Here is a 20094-nt window from a genome sequence, read left to right as displayed (position 1 = left end):
CAGAGCCAAATAACAATGTACTCTAACCAATGTTTAAATTAATAATCAATTAATTAGATTATATTTCCCCTCAATACTTTTCCACATGGTTTAATCTCAGTAACTATTCGAATTCAAACAAAGATTAGAGAAAAGTCCAAAATTTGAAAGCAGATCTATGTATCAGAATTTAGTTTTTTCTTCTTTCCCTTCACATTAATCATCTCTTCACCCCTCAGATTTATCTTGTGATAGGTTGGAGGTTTGATGAATCAGTATTAATAGTAAATTTTAATGTAATACATCAGTAACGAGTTCTTTTACTTCAAGTAAATTTTGCTGATAATGCTTCAGTTTTACTTAACATTTTAAATGCAGGACTTTTACTTGTAATGGAATATATTTATGCTGTTGTATTGGTACTTCACTTGAGTAAAGGATCTGAGTACTTGCCTGACCTTCAGTGCTCAAACCAAACTCGATCATTCAGACTTCCATCAGCATGATTCTGCTGTTTTCGGACTCATCATCTCCCTTGTGGTGAAACAGCCTGTTATCACTGGAAAGCAGCTAATCTTATGGCAAAGCTGATGAGGATTTTCTCCACCACCACTCCTCCTCGTCCTCCTTCTCCCCCTCTTTCTCCTCTGTCCTCCCCCAACTTCAGCGTCCTCCCTCTCCCCCTTCTTGGAGGCCCGACTCCAAGGAGAGGTTATGGATGATGAGACTCTAAATGAGGAGGGTGCAGAGCTCGGAAAAGCAAGGAGAGAGTGTGTGTGTGTGTTAGTGTCGTCAGCTATCGTCGTCACTGTGACTCAGAGACAAAAAAGAGCTGAGAGCCCTCCCCCTCTCCTCCCGCATCTCTACCTTCTCTCCCTTAGCCTCCTCACCGTCGGACAGCCAGTCATTCTCCCTGCGCACAGCTGAGGCTCAACATCCTAACAGCCTCCTCCCCCTCCTCTCTCTCTTTCTCTCACACTCACAGTCGCTCACACACCTCTCAGTTACTGCTGAGCTCAGTCAGCACGAACAGCAGCTCTGAGGAAAGAGAAGAAAAGATACACATAACAAAAAAAGAGAGAGTGGGTGAAGAAACCAGGCTAAGAGGATCAGGATGAGGACGAGTGTGTGCAGCGTGCCAGCAGGTCCCCGCTGCCGTCCCACACAGGCCGTACGGAGCTTCACATCATCCCCCCTGCTTCTCCTCCTCCTCCTCCTCCTGAGCAGCAGCAGCAGCATCAGTGGCGGCAGCATCAGGGCCGTCCCTTCCCCGTTCCAGCTGGCCCCGGACACCCCGGCTCCGGCAGAGCCCACCCCGACCCAGGCCACACCTCGTCCGGACCCCTGCGAAGGCCGACCCTGCCTCAACGGGGGGTTCTGCCTGGCCCTCCCATCTGCTGGCAGACCAGAGGACACCTGGGAGTACACCTGTACATGCAGCCAGGGATTCACAGGACGCAACTGTGAGGTAGGAACACATTCAGTTTTTATCTAATCGCATCTGCCTGCATGAGCACAGGATTAATCTGATCTCATTCTTTAGCCTTTGGGAAAGATTGTAGATAGTAGTAGTAGATATATATATTTTTGTGAGAGTGTGTGTGTGTGTGTGTTTCTTTAGAAAGGAATGTATCATCAGAGAAAATCAGGCTTTTGGTTCATGTGTTAATTACTTTATTTGCTTTTTATGTTTTATTTTGATGTGAATCCTTTTAGTGTGGTGTTACTTTTTGTTTTGTATTGTGCATATGAGAGTCACCGGGCTCCATTATCATTATTGTCTTAAATATACTAACTACTCCCTTACTACCCTGTTTACCTTGGATGATGTGTGTGATGAACTTGCATCTTAGGAGTGCATTTTGATCTGCATGCCCTACAGTAGGTGTCGGTGTAGATGTGAGAGCGCGTTCTTGCTCTCTGCTGTTCACGAATGGTTTTTTAATGGGAGCATGTGCTGTCACTGAGACACAGAGACGAGTGCTGCGTTGCTGTGGCAACAGGAGGGAAGGAGCGAGATGCGAGTGGAAACCGTAGATATGTGCGTTTGCGTGTGCGTGTGCGTGAGCATATGTATATGTTCTGTATGCTTGTGGGTCAGGTGTGAGTCGTTGAGTATTTTGGACATGCCGCTAGTTTTGCTTCACCCTTCAAACCAAAAGTAAAGTGTAAAGTTACAGTAGACTGTATTTCCCTGCTCTGCTCTAATTATGCATGCGTACTGAGATTAAAAACTCAAGTGTGGGTGAATTTATTAACATCTGGGATTCTGATTATCAGGTGAACAAAGACAGTCTCTGCATTAATCAACTGGAACATCTGGACAGTCATGAAGCAGATTATTGTTATTTTATCCGTTGTTTATCTGCATGAAGCTAGTTTTTTTAGCAATTCTAAGAATGTAATGAACATTTTTGTTAGATGGCAGTTTGCAAGATGTACCACATTTATTCTGCTCCCTTAGACCCCTAATTTCCAGCCCTGGAAAATGCATGAATATGGCTGATATTAACATGTTGGATTGGGTTGGTAGCATTTGGTAATCCATTAGAAGATGATGTCCATCTGTGAGAAATTATTTTTATTGTTTGTGTTTAAGAGAGGACAACAAGGATCCTGTCTAACAGTGATAAACCACTGTCACATTTCCCTGAGTTTGACCTACACACCTTTGTTCTTTCTGCAGCATCATCTTTACACTTCTGCCAGTTCAAGGACATGCAAAGTCCAGAGCCGGCCCTCTTTTAATTTGATTTAGTACTTTATTGATCTCCACATAAACCAGCTCTTCTTGCTGGACTGTGTGGAATTCATTTGAGCTTTACGATAAATAGACTGTGGCTGAGCTTTAGTAGCAATGGGCTCAATAGGCAGCCAGGCCTGTGAGTCATGCTGGGGTGAAAGAGAGCATCCGCTCGCAGCAGCAGCAGCAGCAGCAGCAGAGGATAGATGAGTCTGCTGCAGCATCACAGAGGGAAACGCCAAGGTGACTGGGCAAACTTTGGCAGAATGACCAACAGGTGGCAGCCATAACCCCCACCCCCCTTTTACTTACATGTGCATATGTACACGCAGAGCATTTGCTTATCATGTGTATGCAAAACATGCATGAAAGATGAGCATGCTGGTGATGTGCAGTCAGGATTGAAGCCTTTTAGTGGAGCATTTAGCCAGGGACCTGATCACTGTCTCCTTGGCTGTCCTGGTTTCTTCTCTCAGAATAGAAAGCAGCTGCAGTTTGTTACCTCTGCAGCCTGCTTCATTGCGCTCTGCTCCGCACAAACCACAGAGGACGATGTTGTCACACAGCCTGAACTGAGGCCGGCCAATACATGCGCAGGGGGAGGATTTTCAGTCATATTTTTCTCGCTAAGAGGAAGAAAAAACAACAACATCACTCCAGAGCCCACAGTTCTTTTCTGCTGTAAAATCCTGAGACAACAACATCCAGTCCAGCTTTATCCCTCTTATGCGCCAAAGCTCAGGTCCGGCACGGGCCCCCAAGCTGGGCCCAAGGGGGATCATTGATTTTTGCCTCGCTCTCCTCTCACCGGTTGTTTCTTCTCCATGGAAACGGGAGCAGCAGTCAATTGAGATTTGGTAAATGACCTGATTGGCTGAGCACACTGTTGGTTTGCATCCCCTGTCCTCTGCATGCGTCACAACACAGATGGTCCAGTGAGAGAGAAGGAGGAGGAGGAGGAGGAGGAGAGATTGAAGAAGGAGACAAAGGGGAAAGGGAAAGGAGGAGAAATGAGTTAGGGGGAAAGAGAGGGGGGAGAAAGAAGATGAGAAAAAGGCAAGAGGAGAGCAAGTGGAAGAAAACTACAGATCGTTTCTTAAAAAGAGTGATGTCTTCGTTTTGGAGCTTATAGTGAGGAACTGCTGCCGTAAACGGATGTCATGTACTCACCCTCCTCTCTCCCTCTCTGTTCTTTTATCTCAATTTCCGTGTCAAACCTGGGGTGCATTTCACAAAGTGGGATTAGAGCAAAAAACCAAGCTTAATCTGTAAAACTAGTTGGTTTAGGATTAAAGCTCAGTCATACCTGTTGATTTCAGGATATTTTGCAACATTTCCAAATAATCTGGCTAAATTGCTAATCCTACTTTGTGGTTTTACTCTTTTTTTTATGCTGCAGGAATTAAAGTAGCCTAATGCGAACCACAGCAGCGGGCACCAGGGCAAAACAAACTCCACTCTACTTGTTAAATTAGCTGAGTTTTTAATATCAGCAGCACCTTTTCTGAAGGCAGCGTGTAAGCCTTCCTGCTGGAATTCGCTGCCACTGGCCTTTCTGTGAGTTATTGGCCACTCGGACTCCAGCTTATTCATTATTGAGAGGCCTGTTGTGCGCCCTGATGGATTTGGTAACTTGCTCTACAACACAATAGGGCTGTGGCAGTGCAAAACAGCCATCTGTCATGAAGCAAGTCCAGGGAGCTCTTGCTGCATTGCTCGCTTATATGAAAGCAGTGGATCATAGCAGAATGTCCAGAGTGCACTTACATTTACAGGCCTGGCATTATGAACACACGATGCATTTTTTATTTTACTGTTATTTGGAGAGTAGATGTGGGACTGAGGGTGATGAAAGAGGTGATATATCTCAGGTAGCGCAGAAGCAATTTAGCTGTTTCTGCAGCAGATAGTTCCGCCTCAGTTTAATAAGCTCACACAGAGCATGTCAGAGCTGTGATGGACCGGAAGCTTTTTGATCCTTGTTGTGATGACTTTTTTTTTAATCTGAGCTGAGAGTTTTGCTCATCACTGCTCCTTCTCTCAACACCTTGTAGTGGAAACTTCACACTTCATAGTAATCCTGTATCACTTTTATGCATCAAATATCCAAACATACTGCAAGACCTTTAGATATCCAACTCTGCTAATAATGTTCATTAGAAACACACCTTTGTGCATCAGATTTGCGCTGATACTGCTTATGGGAGACAGTAACTATGTGCACCTGATGGAAAGGTTTATCTCCCAGCACAGAATTTAATTATTTGTTATCTATGCAGACACTTACTGTCTGCCAGCCAGCTTCAGACTATGGGAAAGCTGTAACGTCTTAAAAAACTGGCTGAAACCAGTTTGATTTTGCCCTATAAAGGCTCCCACCTTTGTTGACCTGTTTATGCAGACCATGAGCATGTCTCGTGTCTGTTTCAATAGACTGACCCACATGCATATGTAAGAGACGGCAATACAGATGGACACTCTCTGTTTGTGAGCTCATCACAGAAATTTCCACTGCACACCTAAAGCTATTTTCTCACTCCTCTCACTCGCTCTGTTTCACTGTCTAATAAGCATCATGTTAAGTCTCCAGGCATCTTACAGGGATTTGCAGATGTTTTCCCCATTTGACTCTGTACGAACATATTAGAGGAGTTCTTTGGGAAATTCACTCAGTCGTGTTCAGTCTCACTCTCATGTCTATATAGTAAGTAAGAAGCTACAGGCAGCAGCCAGTTAGCTTAGCTTAGCATAAGTTTTAGTTTACGGTTTATGGTTTAGGTGCTGTTAGGCAGCCTTTGTTACCTTTGGACAGAGCCAGGCCAGCTGTTTCCTCCTGTTTCTGGTCTTTATGCTAAGCTAAGCTAACTAGCTGCTGGCTGTAGCTTTATATTTATTGTACACATATAGTAGTGGTATATATTTTCTCATCTAACTCTCAGCAACAAAACAGAAAAGCACTTTTCCCACAACACTGGCCCATTTCTTTAACCTCAGTGCCTTATTTGTTTTATGTATTTTTATTTATTTATATGTATATGACATTTTAAACAAGTTGCCATTTGTGGAAGAAGTAATTCACTAGGTTTATAAATCTGAATAAAGCAGCAGCATGCTAACATTCACTCCCAATATCAAAGAACGAGATGCATTTCATTCTTGAAATAACTTAATTTACATTGGAAACAAGTTAAATGATCTCACACTTGGCAGAGTTTTTTATTTTCACAAGATTCAGTAGCAGACGATGGTAATTAGATGTTAAGGCGGCAATAAACTTGTTATTTACATCCGAGATCCTTTCACTTGCAATCCAGCCACTTTAAAAAACTGTCAAAAAAGTGACATTTATTTCGTAATGACAATGAATTATATATTTTTTCCAGTTAGCCTGAATGTAACAACACTCCCACATTATCTTCCTGACAGACCTCAGTGGAAGTAAACAGGCCCTGAAGCTGTTTCATCCTAATTGTGAGAAAGGGCAGTTGCTCTCTCTCTCTCTCTCTCTCTCTCTCTCTCTCTCTCTCTCTCTCTCTCTCCCTCTGTTTGCATGTGTGTGTGTGTGTGTGTGTGTGTGTGTGTGTGGTGGTCAGCTCTTGTCTCCCTGGGCCATTCACTCTGCTGCTACTGATTCAGCCTGAGCTGCATCCAATTAAGCAGAGCTCAAAGCTCATCACCAGCCTTTGGTCTCTTTGATATCCCTGGCTTGTTAGTCAGAGGGAAGATAGGAGCCACGAGGAATCTGCGTCTATATATACACATATATACAGTATATACTGTAAGTGTGGGTGTGTATGTGTACATCCATGGATTCTCTTGTCCTCTTGCTACAGAGGGACGTCTTTTTATTGCTGTGTTTATTGAAGCAATTCTCTTGAACATAACGTTCAGTGAATTGTCATCAGATCCTCCTTATGGCTGTTGCTTATGTTCCACAGTATGTTTTACAAGCGGGGCTGCAACCAATGATTATTGTCATTACTGATTAATCTAATCTAAATATATTCAATTTAAAGTAAGAAAAACATTAACAAACACATGTTTCTTGGAAGTTTGCAAATTTTACGATCTACCAGTTTCAGCAAAGACACCTGGGTAGCAGAGGATCATTTGAAAGCCAGTTTTAGTTGGATTAAATATTGTCTCATACTTTGCTAATTTGCCAAACTGGGACTTGTTTTTCAGTCCAGAAATAACAAGAATAAAGAAACTTTCTAAATTTAATACAACAGTTTAAAACAAGACAAACCACATTATGTCATTATGTCAAGATATCACATCACGTTGGCGCCATGTTGTCTTGGTCCTCTAAAAGAATCTATAATTACTTTAAAGAGCTTTTCTCTTTTATGTCTTCTTCACTTTATTTATTATTTTCAATCCATCTTCTCCTTTGCTTCACTCTGCTTCCCTAGCTCTCTTGTACTTTTGCTGTTTTTGTTTGTGTTCCATCTTTTGCAACTCCAGGATTTTGGATTTAGAGAAAGAAAAAAAAAAAAAACACTGAACATCCAAGAGTCCACTCCACTCAATTTTTCACCCATCTTTACAAATGCAGAAGGTTTTGTGGAGATTTTGGTTGGAAGAGCACGAGCTCTATGTGTCTTTTGGACTATAAGATATTTTGTGTGCATAGTTTTACTTTTTTTCCCTCAGGGTGGCGCAAGAGGAAGCTCATCAAGTATCCAAACTAAAAAGAGCTGATCTTCTAACTCTTCATTGTAAAGACTATGAGAGATTCTGGTTTTAGTGAGAATGTAAATTGTTGAATTTTTCACTGTAAACTTGGAAAACAGATGGTAAACTGCTGAAAACTGTTGCATTGTTTGCAAATGGAAACATGCATCTTCAAGTAATTAGTTACAGATGGTTTGATGAAAGGAGGGGATGTTGTCTTGGTAACAGGCTGCTTATAACCCTGCTGATACCTTTGATATAGCAGCTACCTATCAGCAAAAAGAGAGAGAGAGAGAGAGAGACTCCTTTGAGCTATTATCACTGAGCTATTGCTGCTATTCATGTTGATGTCCTTAGATGTTACAAGGCAGACCATGCCGCTTTTAAAAAGGAGGGCTTGTGGCCAATCACTTTGGTCATTTCCATATCACACATCACCTGGCCTTTTGATCTGTGGATGAGGAGGTGGTGGTGAGGTGGGTTAGTGAGGCCTGATACATATGGATGATATAGGAAATGAGATGAGCTGAGAGAATCAACACCAAGTACTTATGCTCCACATATTGATCGCTACAGTTGTATGTGGGTCCATAATGACAGCCGAAAGTCATACATTTGATTTAATTTCACTTGATGTATTTGACCAGGTTAGGTTGCTCATTAGTGCGTCGTAGGACTCGTCACCTCACTTAGTGAGTAACACTTTCAGTCACTACATCACACACAGAAGAGGCTAGCTTGGTAATTCTGTCTTTAATTTTTCAGCCCATTTGACAAATTTTGTGATATAGTCTGAGCTATTGATAGGCTTTGTTTTCTATACATGAGCTGTAAGCTTCTACGGTACGGTGATTCCAGTACCTGTAACCGCTCAGACTTGGAGCCCAACAGAATTTAATGTCCTGTAATTACTACTTGTGGCTGCAGAGGTGGCTGTTGCCACTGCTCTGCAAAAGTTACATAGTGTTGCTTTATTGTATTATTGATTTCAGTATAAATATTGATAGTACTTGGACCAGTGGAAGAATTCATTTTGAAGCCAGCGTGTACACACCGCTCTGCTAGCAATAATTTAAAGATAATAAATTAGTTTGACATGTCATATTTAATTTCTGCCTCTTACTTGTTTTTTTTATTAGTTCCTTAAATATAGTCAGTCACTGCATTTTCCAAGCAGTCCAGACTGCTCACATATCTGCAGCCTGTACTTTCTTTTTTTTTTTATCACTGCCACTCATCCTGAACAGTGCTCTTATCTCTGTGTCATTGGCTCTTTAATTTTCCTCGTGTCTGGCGGTGAAACTTCCCTCACTGTCCTGGATATAGAAAAAAAGTCATTACATTTCTCCCAGTGGTTTAGAGTAGGTGTTTTTTTATTGCTTTTTGTCTGCCCTCATTGCTATTTTTATCTTTAATGGAGCAGCGAGTCGTGTCACCATCCACTGTATAATGTAAAAAAGGGCAGAGCAGCTCTTACTCAGCAGTAATTCACCCCTCTAATAACCCTCTGCTCTGACACCATTGTTGTACTGTCACTTCTAATGATTAGTCTTGTTGTTGTTGCTGTCATATTAATGAGTGTATGTGGCAGGAGGGAGGTGTGTGTGTTTGGTAGACTGTGACACGTTTGTTTTTTATACAGAGAGGTATTTCAGTTATTCGCCCTATCCTAACTGGTAATAGAAACATCTGTGCATCATATCCAGCTCTCTTTACACATCCATGACCTCCTTCTTAGACTTTAACACGGATGCCTCATCAGAATTTGATTGGGAAACAAACAGACGTCGACACACAAACTCTGATGTGTACAAGTGTGTTTTAGTGTATAGAGGAGGACTGACAGCGGAGTTAGAGTGTGTGTCATCCTCTGCTCTGTTGCCCTTCCATCCCACAATAGAGACAGCGACTCAGTAACAGATGCTGAACTAAGTCTTGCTGTCTCCTCCTCAGACAGACACAACTTGTCAGTAAAGTTGATCTGACAATATGTTATTTAATGAAGCCAACTGGGAGACAAGTCAGTGCGCCTTGGTATGTATGTGTGTGCGTGCTGGTGTGTGTCATGAACATCTTCTCTCAGCTGCAGACAATAAATGCCAGCTTAATCCAAAAAAATCCCTTCAGGACCAGCAGAGCACCTCCAACAGAGAGAGGAGCGAGGCACAGTCACCAGCCTCGAGCGTTAGACACAGAGATTAGCTCGTATTAACAGCTGGGCCTGTCTGCCAGTTGATAGGAGAGACGCTGAGGAAAATTTGGCTGTCTGTTGGGGATTGTGCAAGAAATTTATTCATCACAAAGTAAATACAGAGCCCGACATAATGAGCAATTTCACCAAAAATTGGGTTTTGTTAAAAGAGTTTTAAATTGTAGTGGGAGAAGGGCGCCAACATGAACATCAAAATCAAAATGTTGAAAGTTATTGGAACATACTGGTATTAATTAATTACATTTACCGAACATACAGTACTTTGTTTACTTGTATAACGTACTACAAGTTGCAAATCTATGTAAAATCTCTCAATAATCAACTTTAAATCTGTTAAAACGGTTGTGTACTGTGTTATATTCTGTACTAAATGTACAGTATATGAAGTATTCATAGCATTATGTCACATGTTCTGTAATAAGTTACATAACATAAGAACCCAGCAAACTTTCAGTTTCTGTACAAACAGGTCTCTTGAACTTTATATTCTGTGTTGGGTAAACTGTGGGCAGTGATGTGTGATACACTTGAGTTGGAGCTGGGGAGGGGGGTCGAGCTCTCTGTCGGGAGGCATTGATCCTGTCTGGAACTTCGTCTCCTGCTGATTCATCCGCCTCCAGCAGCTCCGCTCTGATCGCATCAAACCTCATTGATCAGCAGTCAATCGCTGTTATCAGTGGGGGTGTTACACATTTATGAGATTGCCCTCTTCGGGCTTTTGAGTTTATGTGTTCAAAACATTTCATAAAAGTATTGAAACTTTTCGAGCGTAAGCTGTAATTCGATACCATTTGTTGTGTGTTTTTGACAAATATTGAACTCAAGAGAGTGGACTGAATAAGAACAGATCTAACCAGTTGTACTGAGACTTTTCAAATGTACACTCATACTGCTTTTTCTGTCTTAGAGTAAATAAACAAGGAATAGCTTGGAGAGCACAGAGAGGGGTGATTACCTCTGCCCAGAACTCAATAATATAGATTTTATTATTTTAATAGAAAATATTTTGAAATTTGAATCTGCATCAAAGTACACAATGTGACAGTTAAGGGATAAGTGTATCTTTTTATATTCAAGTAAATTCAGTGGTTCATGAGAAATTGTCAAAATATATAATAAATCCTGGATCTGCTCCACAACTGATCACTGGTTCCTTGGCCATCAAGTTTTTCCACAAGTTTTTAATCTGTTAACTATTTTTTTTTTAAGTATCATGAAAAGATTAAAACCAACAATGATTCAATCCCATTCTAGCAGCCAAAGTAGGAGTATCTGTATCTTAGTCTTCTGAGGTACTAGTAATGTTTGCCTGAATCTACAGTGCCCAGTTGTTTTAAGAAATTATTTAACCTTTTTTTAAACAAATGAAACTGTATATCTGTGGCCTGTTTTTAAAGATTTCCATCTTCAGTAGGAACCAATAGGTTTGAGCCTGAAAGCTTCAGGGAATGAAAGTCAGAATATATGGAGAGATGGACTAACACTTGACAATGAATAAATAAATAAATAAAACACCAGACAGTGTTCCTTTACAAAGTTAACCAACCCCCACTATATTCAGGAAAAAAAATCCTCTGAATCATATTTGATACTGTCGGTTCAGATCATCCTTCCTGTCATCCCTCCCTCTGTCATCGTTTCAAACATGTTCTGTAGGCGGTATGGTGCAAATCACAGTCAGATGGTCCTGAGCTCCTCAAACAGAATGAAGAGCTGCGTCTTCACTGTCGTGGCTTCTAAAAACATTTTCTTCGTCTTGAGGGACAAAGCCAGTGGGAAGAGATCACTGATGCACGTCCAGTGTCATCTTGTTCTGCGAGGCCCAGTTTTCATCACTGTGCCCCCATTTCTCTTGTAGGGTCTCCATGGCAACAGAGCAATGATGAGGGGAGCCAAAAGATCAACAGGTGGACAGCATATAACATAGAACAGCAAATGTCATATCTACTTCCTGTGCTCATGGTTGAGGACTGTTTTTCTATTCAGAAAGGGAGCAGAGCAAATCATGCAACCCACACTGAGCACAGTCTGTAGGAGGTATGACACGTTTTCCATGTTGTTCCTTTGTATGATCCATTTTTTTTAAAAACAGTTTTATTGCTGTGCACAATAGCCTCCCCGCTGTTCCACGACTTCCTGAGAGGCAGGTAAAATGAGAGGTGATCATTTACATCAGATTTTTTTGGGTGATAATGGGAACAGGATGTTACACTTTCACCGTTTCAGTGACTAATTCCCTGTGGTAGCAGGACCAGCTCCAGACCCATTTTTAGCCTGACGTGAGGCAAAGAGGGATTTTTGTTATTTTAACATCTGCTATATGCCTATTTAAAACAATGAAATATGACCTGAAAATCATGTGCTCAATTTTCAAAAGCGACAAAAGTCTCATGACACCTCATGTCTTTGATTTAGTTCCAGAAACGATTTTGCTTTCCTGCCAGCGCCCATTTAATCATGTCAGCAGTAGGTGTCACCTTTTTTTTTCATACAGTGGATATCTTGTTTTGCAAGAAACCTTCTGTGTATGTAGGTCAGAGCGAACAGCGAGCTTGTGGATCAGAGCACAGACTGACATCCATCTCCACCAGCTGTGGCCTGAGAGAGAGACAAAGACTCTTATGTTACAATATAGTGTTTTTCTCCTGCAGAAAGACATTTATTCTTGCTATTATTCACCCCACAGATGCACAAACCACATACTGTCTATGTTAAACCTGTTACACTAAATTCACTGTAATGTATAATAACTAGTTGGATCACAGTGGGTAGTAAGTTTTTATGCAGAAGGTAATGATAAAACAGCATGTCACACTGAGAGACAGCTTAAAAGCGAGAAGGAGGGCTTCCATCCAAATCATTAAGTCCTCTGTGCTGACCTGCTGCTGACCCAGTGCTGTTATTGCTATACTGTCCTTGAAACACAGTGTATGAATGATTTACAGTATACACACATACAGTATGTCCACTGCCAGACCACAACTGTCTGTAACTGTGACAGATGTAGTCCTACTCATTTTTCATACACTACTACCGGTGATAAACCATCACCAAGATCAGAACTTATATTCACAAATGTCATCTGGTGGCTCCTTTTGAGTACAGTAGGGGCAGTAGTTAAGTTTGGTGTTGGGGAAGCGCTGTTTCTGTTCTGTTGCTATCCCTAGAGACAGATGCAGAAAGCCACATTTAGTTTTGATGCACCACAAATCTGGATCAAACTCCCAGAAAACTTGAGGGCTGCTCCAACTCTCAGCTTTTTTAAAAATTGGGGATTAAAACCTTTCTGGTTGCCACTGCCTTTTATTTAATGAAATATGAGAGAATTTACTCATATCTTGTAATCCTGTAACTGTACTGTAATTTTTATGATCCAGTTTAATCTGTCTTATTCCACTTTATCTTATTTATATCCTCTGTTTTATTTTACTATTTTAAATCCTGTGTCTTTTTTGTGAGTTTCCCCAGTCTGAGCCTCCAGTTCTCAGATTCTGCAAATGTCACATGAAGACAACACTGCAACAAAACTTAAAGCTTTTAAATCACTGCTCCAAAGTCTACTTTTACGATTCCATTCGCTCACTCATTTGTTTAATACTGTACTTAAAAATAAAGAAGTCAGCAGTCAGGAAGAGCAGCTATAAATCTTTGTTTGCGGCTGTTGGCAATAGCAAATGACTAATTTTTCATGCTGAATGTTGTGGATGTCCTGTGTACAGGAAGCTAAAAATCAGAGGAGGACCTAAATACAGATGAAATATTCCACTCTGCACAAAAGCTACTATCTCAAGTGTTGTAGTCTGTTCTAGCTTTGACAACTAAAGCGCTGCAGTCCCAACACTGACACAGAGCTGATATTAAAAGTCAAAGGTAATCAAGAGGAACTGTACTGTTGTGAAGTGTCCTCACTAGAGAAATAATCTATCAAGCAGACAGACTAGCTGTCATTGTAATGTGAAAAAGCTGCATGTGGGAGATGTAATACCAATCAAAAAAAACCCCTCCTCTATCTGTCAGTGCATCTGCTGCAAGAGCAGCTTCTGATAAATTCACAAAGAGCCTGAGAGCTCTTGATCCATTTTAGTCCCTGTCTGATAGAATAAGAAGACAGACAACTGTGCCCCAGCCCTGGAGAAGAGACGCCAGAGTCTCTTGCAGCCCGGGCTCTACTTGGATAGGTATAAATAGAGCCTTGCAGCACCTCCTCTCTTAAATCATTCTCCTCTCACTTAGTATTCTCCTTACTCCTCTCCCCCTCCCTCTCTTCTTGGTCTCATTTCTTGCATCATTCGCCCTCTATCTCTCTGTCTATTTTGGCATTTGGCAGAGTTGAGAGGTAATTGAGTGATTGAGTGATGATATCGGGCAATCATGGCAGGTTATTGAACGTTATTTGTTTGATGATAGCACAGGGGCCCTTGTGGAGCCAAGTGAGTGTCCTCCTGCGAGTGACAGATGTGATGGAAAAAATATGAAGCTCCACTAAGATATAAAAGCAAAAACTAAAGATGTGGAGTTTACAAAGTAAAAAAAGATACGTACTGATGTAAAATATATTATTTGGTGGATTATGAGCATGACCTGCTCTTTCGTCTCATTGGCATGTTTTCCTCTCGCTCTCTTTCCTCTGCTCCTCCATTTACATCTCTTCATGCATCGAGGCACGGTTGATATGTATCAAGGTGCTCGGCCATGTTTGAGTCGGCTTCATGGATCAAAATTTTGAAAGAGGGGTTCCTCTTTGAAGCCACCAGGCCAGGAAGTGATGGGGAAGTTTGAGAGAGAGTGAGAGAGAGAGAGAGGGAGGGAGGGATGGCAGATGCTTTGATGTGCAGAAATAGATAACATTAAAGGCTCGCTGACAAAAACGCACTTTCTGGCTGCGGCACAAGCATCGTCCTGTGTTACTGGATGGTACAACAACTAGGATGAATACGGAGCAGATGGCTGCAGATTGTCTTTATCCCAGAATGATTTGGGATATGGTTTTGGAAAATGTAGACCTACTGTGCATAAGAGGACAATAAAATTCTGGGAGCCAGTACTTCTGAGAACAGTTAATTATTGTTTTTGGTATTTTTTCCAATTTAAATGATAGTCAACATGTATTGTGTCTTTCCATACTTTCTGTAGTCCGTCTCTTGTTACATGGCTTAGTCTTATAATGTGGACAGCAGTATCTTGACTATTAGAAACCTTAACTGGAAAATCTGTTGTGGGCACATAAATTCTTCCTCTAGAAGCAGTTAGTATTTGCTTTAAGTACCCTTGAGCAAGGCTGTTTAGTGGTATCACTGGACAGCTCCTAGGAGTGAGTGAATGAGTGTAATCCATCTTTCTCCTGCTGCAAGGCTTTGCTGTGAATAATAATGTGTTTTTATGAGTCTGTTTTCAGTGAAAACCCACTATTTGCTGCCTGCCCAGCACCAGACAGCAGACAGAAAAAATTTGCAACTAGCATTTACCAGCCTTGAAGTCAGACTTTTCCCTCAGGAGCAGGTGGAGACCAAAATGGAGCTGAAAGAGGGTGAGGCTTTCATCAAGTGGCCAGGAATGTGCCTCCAAGTGAATGTTAATGTCGCTCATATGTGAAAACAAGCAACTATTTGCCACATCAACTTAAATGTGAAAAGTTGCAGTTCTAAAGTTGAATGAATTTTGGCCACTTGGGGGCAGTGGAACAAGCTGAAAACACAGCTGATTAAGTTGGCATGATGTTGTTTTGTCTTGTTGCCTCACATCAAGAAGGTTCTGGGTTCGAGCCCCGGGGGCTTTTCTGTGTGGAGTGTGTGGAGTTTCTGTGCAGTTTCTGTGTGTGCGTGTTCTCTCTGTGCCTGCATATGTTCTCTCCAGGTACTCTGGCTTCCTCTCACTGTCCAAAAAGCATGTTAGGTTAATTGGTGACTCTGAATTGCCCTTGGGTGTGAATGTGAGTGTAATTGGTTGTTTGTCTCTATGTGTCAGCCCTGTGATGGACTGGTGATCTGTACAGGGTGTACCCTGCCTCTCGCCTAATGTCAGCTGGGATAGGCTCCAGCCCCCTGCAACCCTTAATGGATAAAAAATGAGCTAAAAAATGCTTCATAGAGCAGAGGGGAACTGCAGATTTGGGCGATAATTCTCGACGGGTTTGTCGTTCTGAACCTTTCATATGCAAGTACTGATGAAATCCATTGTTAACATAACAACATTTGATTAGTGCATTTTCTCATACCGGTTGTTCGTGGTGTCATCATCCCACAGAAAGCAGCACTGACAGCTCATACTCTTCAATTCCACTTTAACTTCATACCCAAAATGGTTTACAAGCTGAGACATGTTCAAATAAATGTAGAAACAAGTGGATAAAGAGTGCAGCCTCTTGGAACTACATACAAGTGGAGATATTGCCTAGAAACTGACTTTCCTGTATTGAAGAGAGGAACAGTGTTTACCTAAGGAGATCAATGCAGCAGAGTAATTGTATTGACAGTTCATGGTGTTGAAGCTGGAGAGCTGAATTTTCACAGGAGCTGCTGCTGTTGCTCCTGCTGGTGAACCGAAGAAACTGGGCCAGAATATTTGAGTAATTGTTCCACTGGCTGTGGCCAAAGCCTGGAAGAAGCACAAGACGACATCTGGGCATGTGAATCATTTCTCTTTGTACCTTTTTTAAAATTTTACCATATTACAAATCACACGGACAAAACAATTAAAAAAAGAAACAAAAAAAAGAAAAAGCTTTTTGATTTCTGTTTCCACTCCCAGTATCCCAATGGGAATTATTAAAGTGATCTCATTTGTTACACGCTCCATGTAAAAAGGGTCACAAGAAAATTCTATTTCTGTTTTGCGCACCTTCATTTAAGTCTTTTGTTTTTAGTAGAGTATTTATTCATGTAAGTACTTTGGTTCTTCTTTTTTATTTATCTCAACAGCCTTGTTTGCACCTCGGCTCTTATATCACTCGACAGCTGTCACTCTCTTCCCAGTTGATGATTTGATTCATGTCTGTCTGCTTTGCACTAAACAGGCGAAGGCCTCAGGTCTGTTTTTGTGTTTTTTTTGTTTTTTTTTTTACACCCGTTGTGTTTCTTAAATTCAGGCACAGTCCCTAAAATGGGTCACTGATCTGTTTCTGTTTGGTCCCCATAGATAAAGAGCATGTATATATGTTAATGAGTCAGACTCCAAGACAATAACACAATTATTCAGTTTTCTCTCACAGGCTAAAAGATTAAAATGTTGTTTTGTTTTCATGATACAGGAAGGTGAGGATATTTGTGCTCTTGTCAGTGTCCAAAAATAAAGACTGAGGTTCAGTGACTGTGGCAGAAAAAGGCTTAAAGGGGACACAAAGTGACAAAAAAAAAAAAAGAAGCTGAACAGTAAAACTTTTCTAACAGGAGTACGTCCTACCAATCACCTGCTCCTCCATTCATGACCATGATAGAAATGGGAAAAAGTCTCCGGCTGAGTATCTAAAATGGTGTCTTTAAGCCGTGTCTGTGCTGACAGCAGAAGTGATGAGGCTGGCGCATGAGGGGTTTCATGCTGAGTGGTTTTCTGACTGACGGGTGTAATAAATCATAACAACAATAATGTCTGCCTGGAATACTGACAGGATATTGCTTAAATGCTAAAGCAGAGGCTCAAAATACCGTATTACCCTGTCTTTGAATATTAACTGAGTTGATATTGTTGGCAGGTGACAAGACAAAGGTCAGGCAGGTGATTATCTTCTTTTTTTCCCCCTGAAAAGCCACAAAAAATTGTCATGACATATAATTATTTCTACATCTATCCACTTCTGTGCTGCAGTGCGTGTGCCAAAGCCTATTACCAGCATGAACCGAGCAAAAATACATGCTTGACATATTGCCAGTCCATCCTAGGGCTAGTGTAGGGAGACAAACTTATTTAACACTCACATTCACACCTACAGGAGATTTAGAGTTTCCAGTTTACCTCACATGCATGTCTGGATTGTGGATCACAAATAAAAGAATCACACTATTACAAGTGGCCTCAAAATAAAATACACTCATAGTATATTTTGCAGAATTGTACATTTTACATTTGCATTTGAAATGCAGATTTCATGTGTTGACTTTAAATTATTCCATACTGTACAACTGAACTCAATGCATTGAAATGTATGACAAAATCCCAGTTTTCACTCTAGAAATTTTAAAATGAATATTAGCAATTTTTTGGCCATCAGATAGCAGGAAAACATCAACTCATTCACACAGAAATACAACCACCATTTCTCCACAGCTGTGGCTAACGAGTTAGCACACAAATAGCCTTTAGCTTAGCACACATCCAGTTAACAGGGAGCAGTGTTAGCATCCAGCTGAAGATGTGTTTATCGCTTCCATATCTGCGGTGTTTGTGACCTCCTCGCAAATGTAAGTACAATGTTCACTCCTCATTTAGCTCTGTTTTGGTCTTCACTATCACTTAAGAGGCATATTTGGGAATTTAACTTTAGTTAGCTCTTCTTTACTAGCTAGCTGCTAACATCGTTTGCTGTGTGTTTCCGAGCAGGTAGCTAGTTTTTATCAGAAACTGATGCGTTTAATGGGGCTGCGTAAAGGCGAGACCTTTACAACAACCTGCGAAAATGTACTCCTTTCTCTAGCACTTTCTCGAGTACTTTAGTCCAGTGTTCCTCTTTTTTTATCCGCATAGACGGTATGTAAACACAGTTTTGACCACATAAAGGATACTATTAACCTGACTTCTAATGCCCATAATTTTTTTTTTTTTTTTTTTTATGTGTGTTTATTTTAAAAGGGCAGGTTGGTTGTACAAAGGATGGCAATCATCTTGGGAATGATATGGTGGTGAAATATGTGTTTAACTCATTTTTCATGCATTTTAAGACACCATGCTTATTTCCTGACATTTGCACAGTCCACTGCAGATGGAGGACACTTATAATATCAAACATCCTCTGAGTTACGATGAAACAAGCCCTTGAAGCTCAAGAAGATATTGATCCCTCATCCTAACAATTAAACTATCACCAGTATATTTAAAGGCAAGACATGCAGAATATCTGTCCATATTTTTTTCTATGTTTAGTTCATATTTCAACACCATACAGACCTCAAAAGTGGGCATGGGTGTTATTCCCAGGGCTTGAAATTAACACCAGCCATGAGCCAGATCCCTAAAATATTCACAGTGGCTGTGACTCATCAAGTCTTTCAGTTTTATTCAACACTAGTTCGACGGCTAGTTTCTCTGCAGGCTTTCAGTCAGACTATTGTATTATGAAAAGGGGCAGAAATTAGACTCATTTGCAAAAATGTTGATCCTCTTGCAACCATGGCCTTTGTAAAAATGTCACTTTTCTGTGACATAGAAATATTTGACACAGTTTTACATCATAATGCGAGCATTATATAAAACACCTGAAACTTTAAGGTTGCTACATGCTTGTACTTGTACAGTTGGAGACATTATAACTGTCTCCCCTTATGTCGCTTGATTAAAAAAAAGAATCTAACTTCCTTCCTGGGTGCAGCTTGTTTGGTATCCACAACTGTATTCACTCTGGGTTTTTATATCTTGAAAGCTCTTGTGTCCTCATCACCTACTGTGTGATCCACCTCTCTGCTTTGTTGATTCCTTACTCTTCGGTTTATTTGGTTTTTTATGCTTCATTCGGTCCACTTCCCCCTGCACGGCTGCATTTGAATCCCTGAGTCACTCTACTCATAAAACAGGGACACCCTGGGGGAAAGTGCGACATCCTCCCGTTCTCCTGGACACAAATACACAAACTCAGAAGAGTTGCGTACATTCCTATGGCTATATGAAAGCTGATATGTCTTATATATTATGAACCAGCGGCTATTTTCATGTTTTGTTTTGTTTTTTTGTTGAGTGTATTTACTTCGTTTTTGGATTTTTTTTGGTCTTTATATAATCAGATCACATCCCAGGGCTTAAACCTCATGAGAGGAGACTTGAGAGAATACTGCAGGGGAAAGTGACTCTATTGAGGGATGATTTTCAAGTATTATTTTGTCACTATCATGAATTAAATATTTTGTTTTAGCTGGATTGCGGGTGCTCATTACACACTGCACATTTGAGATAAAAATTACTGCTGGCTATATGAAAGTTTAATTTGGTTCATCTAGCTAATTGCTGTGTGATTGATTATATAATTACAGAGTATTTGTTCCCTGGTTGTTAGAGTCACATAGTTCTGGTTGTAATTCTCTTACCGTGGTAATGCAGTGTGTTTCACAGCTGTCGATCTGTGGAGACTAATGTAGTTATAGATCTTTGTTGGGAGGTGCATGGCCTGTGTGTTGCAGGGTTGTGTTTTCTCTCCATCCTTACATTTTCTGATATTTGTTCTGCTCCTGTGAGATTACGCAATGCAGACATGCTCCAGTTTCTCTCTGAAGCCTTGAATTCAGCAAATAGCGAATGCTTGACAAATACACACTCAGTCTTAAAAAGAAGATGGATCTAGATC

At 40.9% G+C, this 20094-nt stretch overlaps 1 protein-coding gene across 1 annotated transcript in view; it reads left to right on the top strand.

Annotated features, from left to right (window-relative positions):
- The first annotated feature begins 840 nt into the window (after nucleotides 1–840).
- dner (delta/notch-like EGF repeat containing) overlaps nucleotides 841–20094 on the top strand; it is a 47759-nt gene continuing 28505 nt past the window's right edge. The window contains exon 1 of the mRNA XM_018660049.2: nucleotides 841–1447. Coding sequence (XP_018515565.1) covers nucleotides 1094–1447 — 354 coding nt within the window. The 5' untranslated portion in view covers nucleotides 841–1093. The remainder of the gene's footprint in view (nucleotides 1448–20094) is intronic.

The sequence above is a fragment of the Lates calcarifer genome, linkage group LG21 (assembly GCF_001640805.2).
Source record: "Lates calcarifer isolate ASB-BC8 linkage group LG21, TLL_Latcal_v3, whole genome shotgun sequence".
NCBI lineage: Eukaryota > Metazoa > Chordata > Actinopteri > Centropomidae > Lates > Lates calcarifer.
This window is presented reverse-complemented; position numbering and strand designations above follow the sequence as displayed.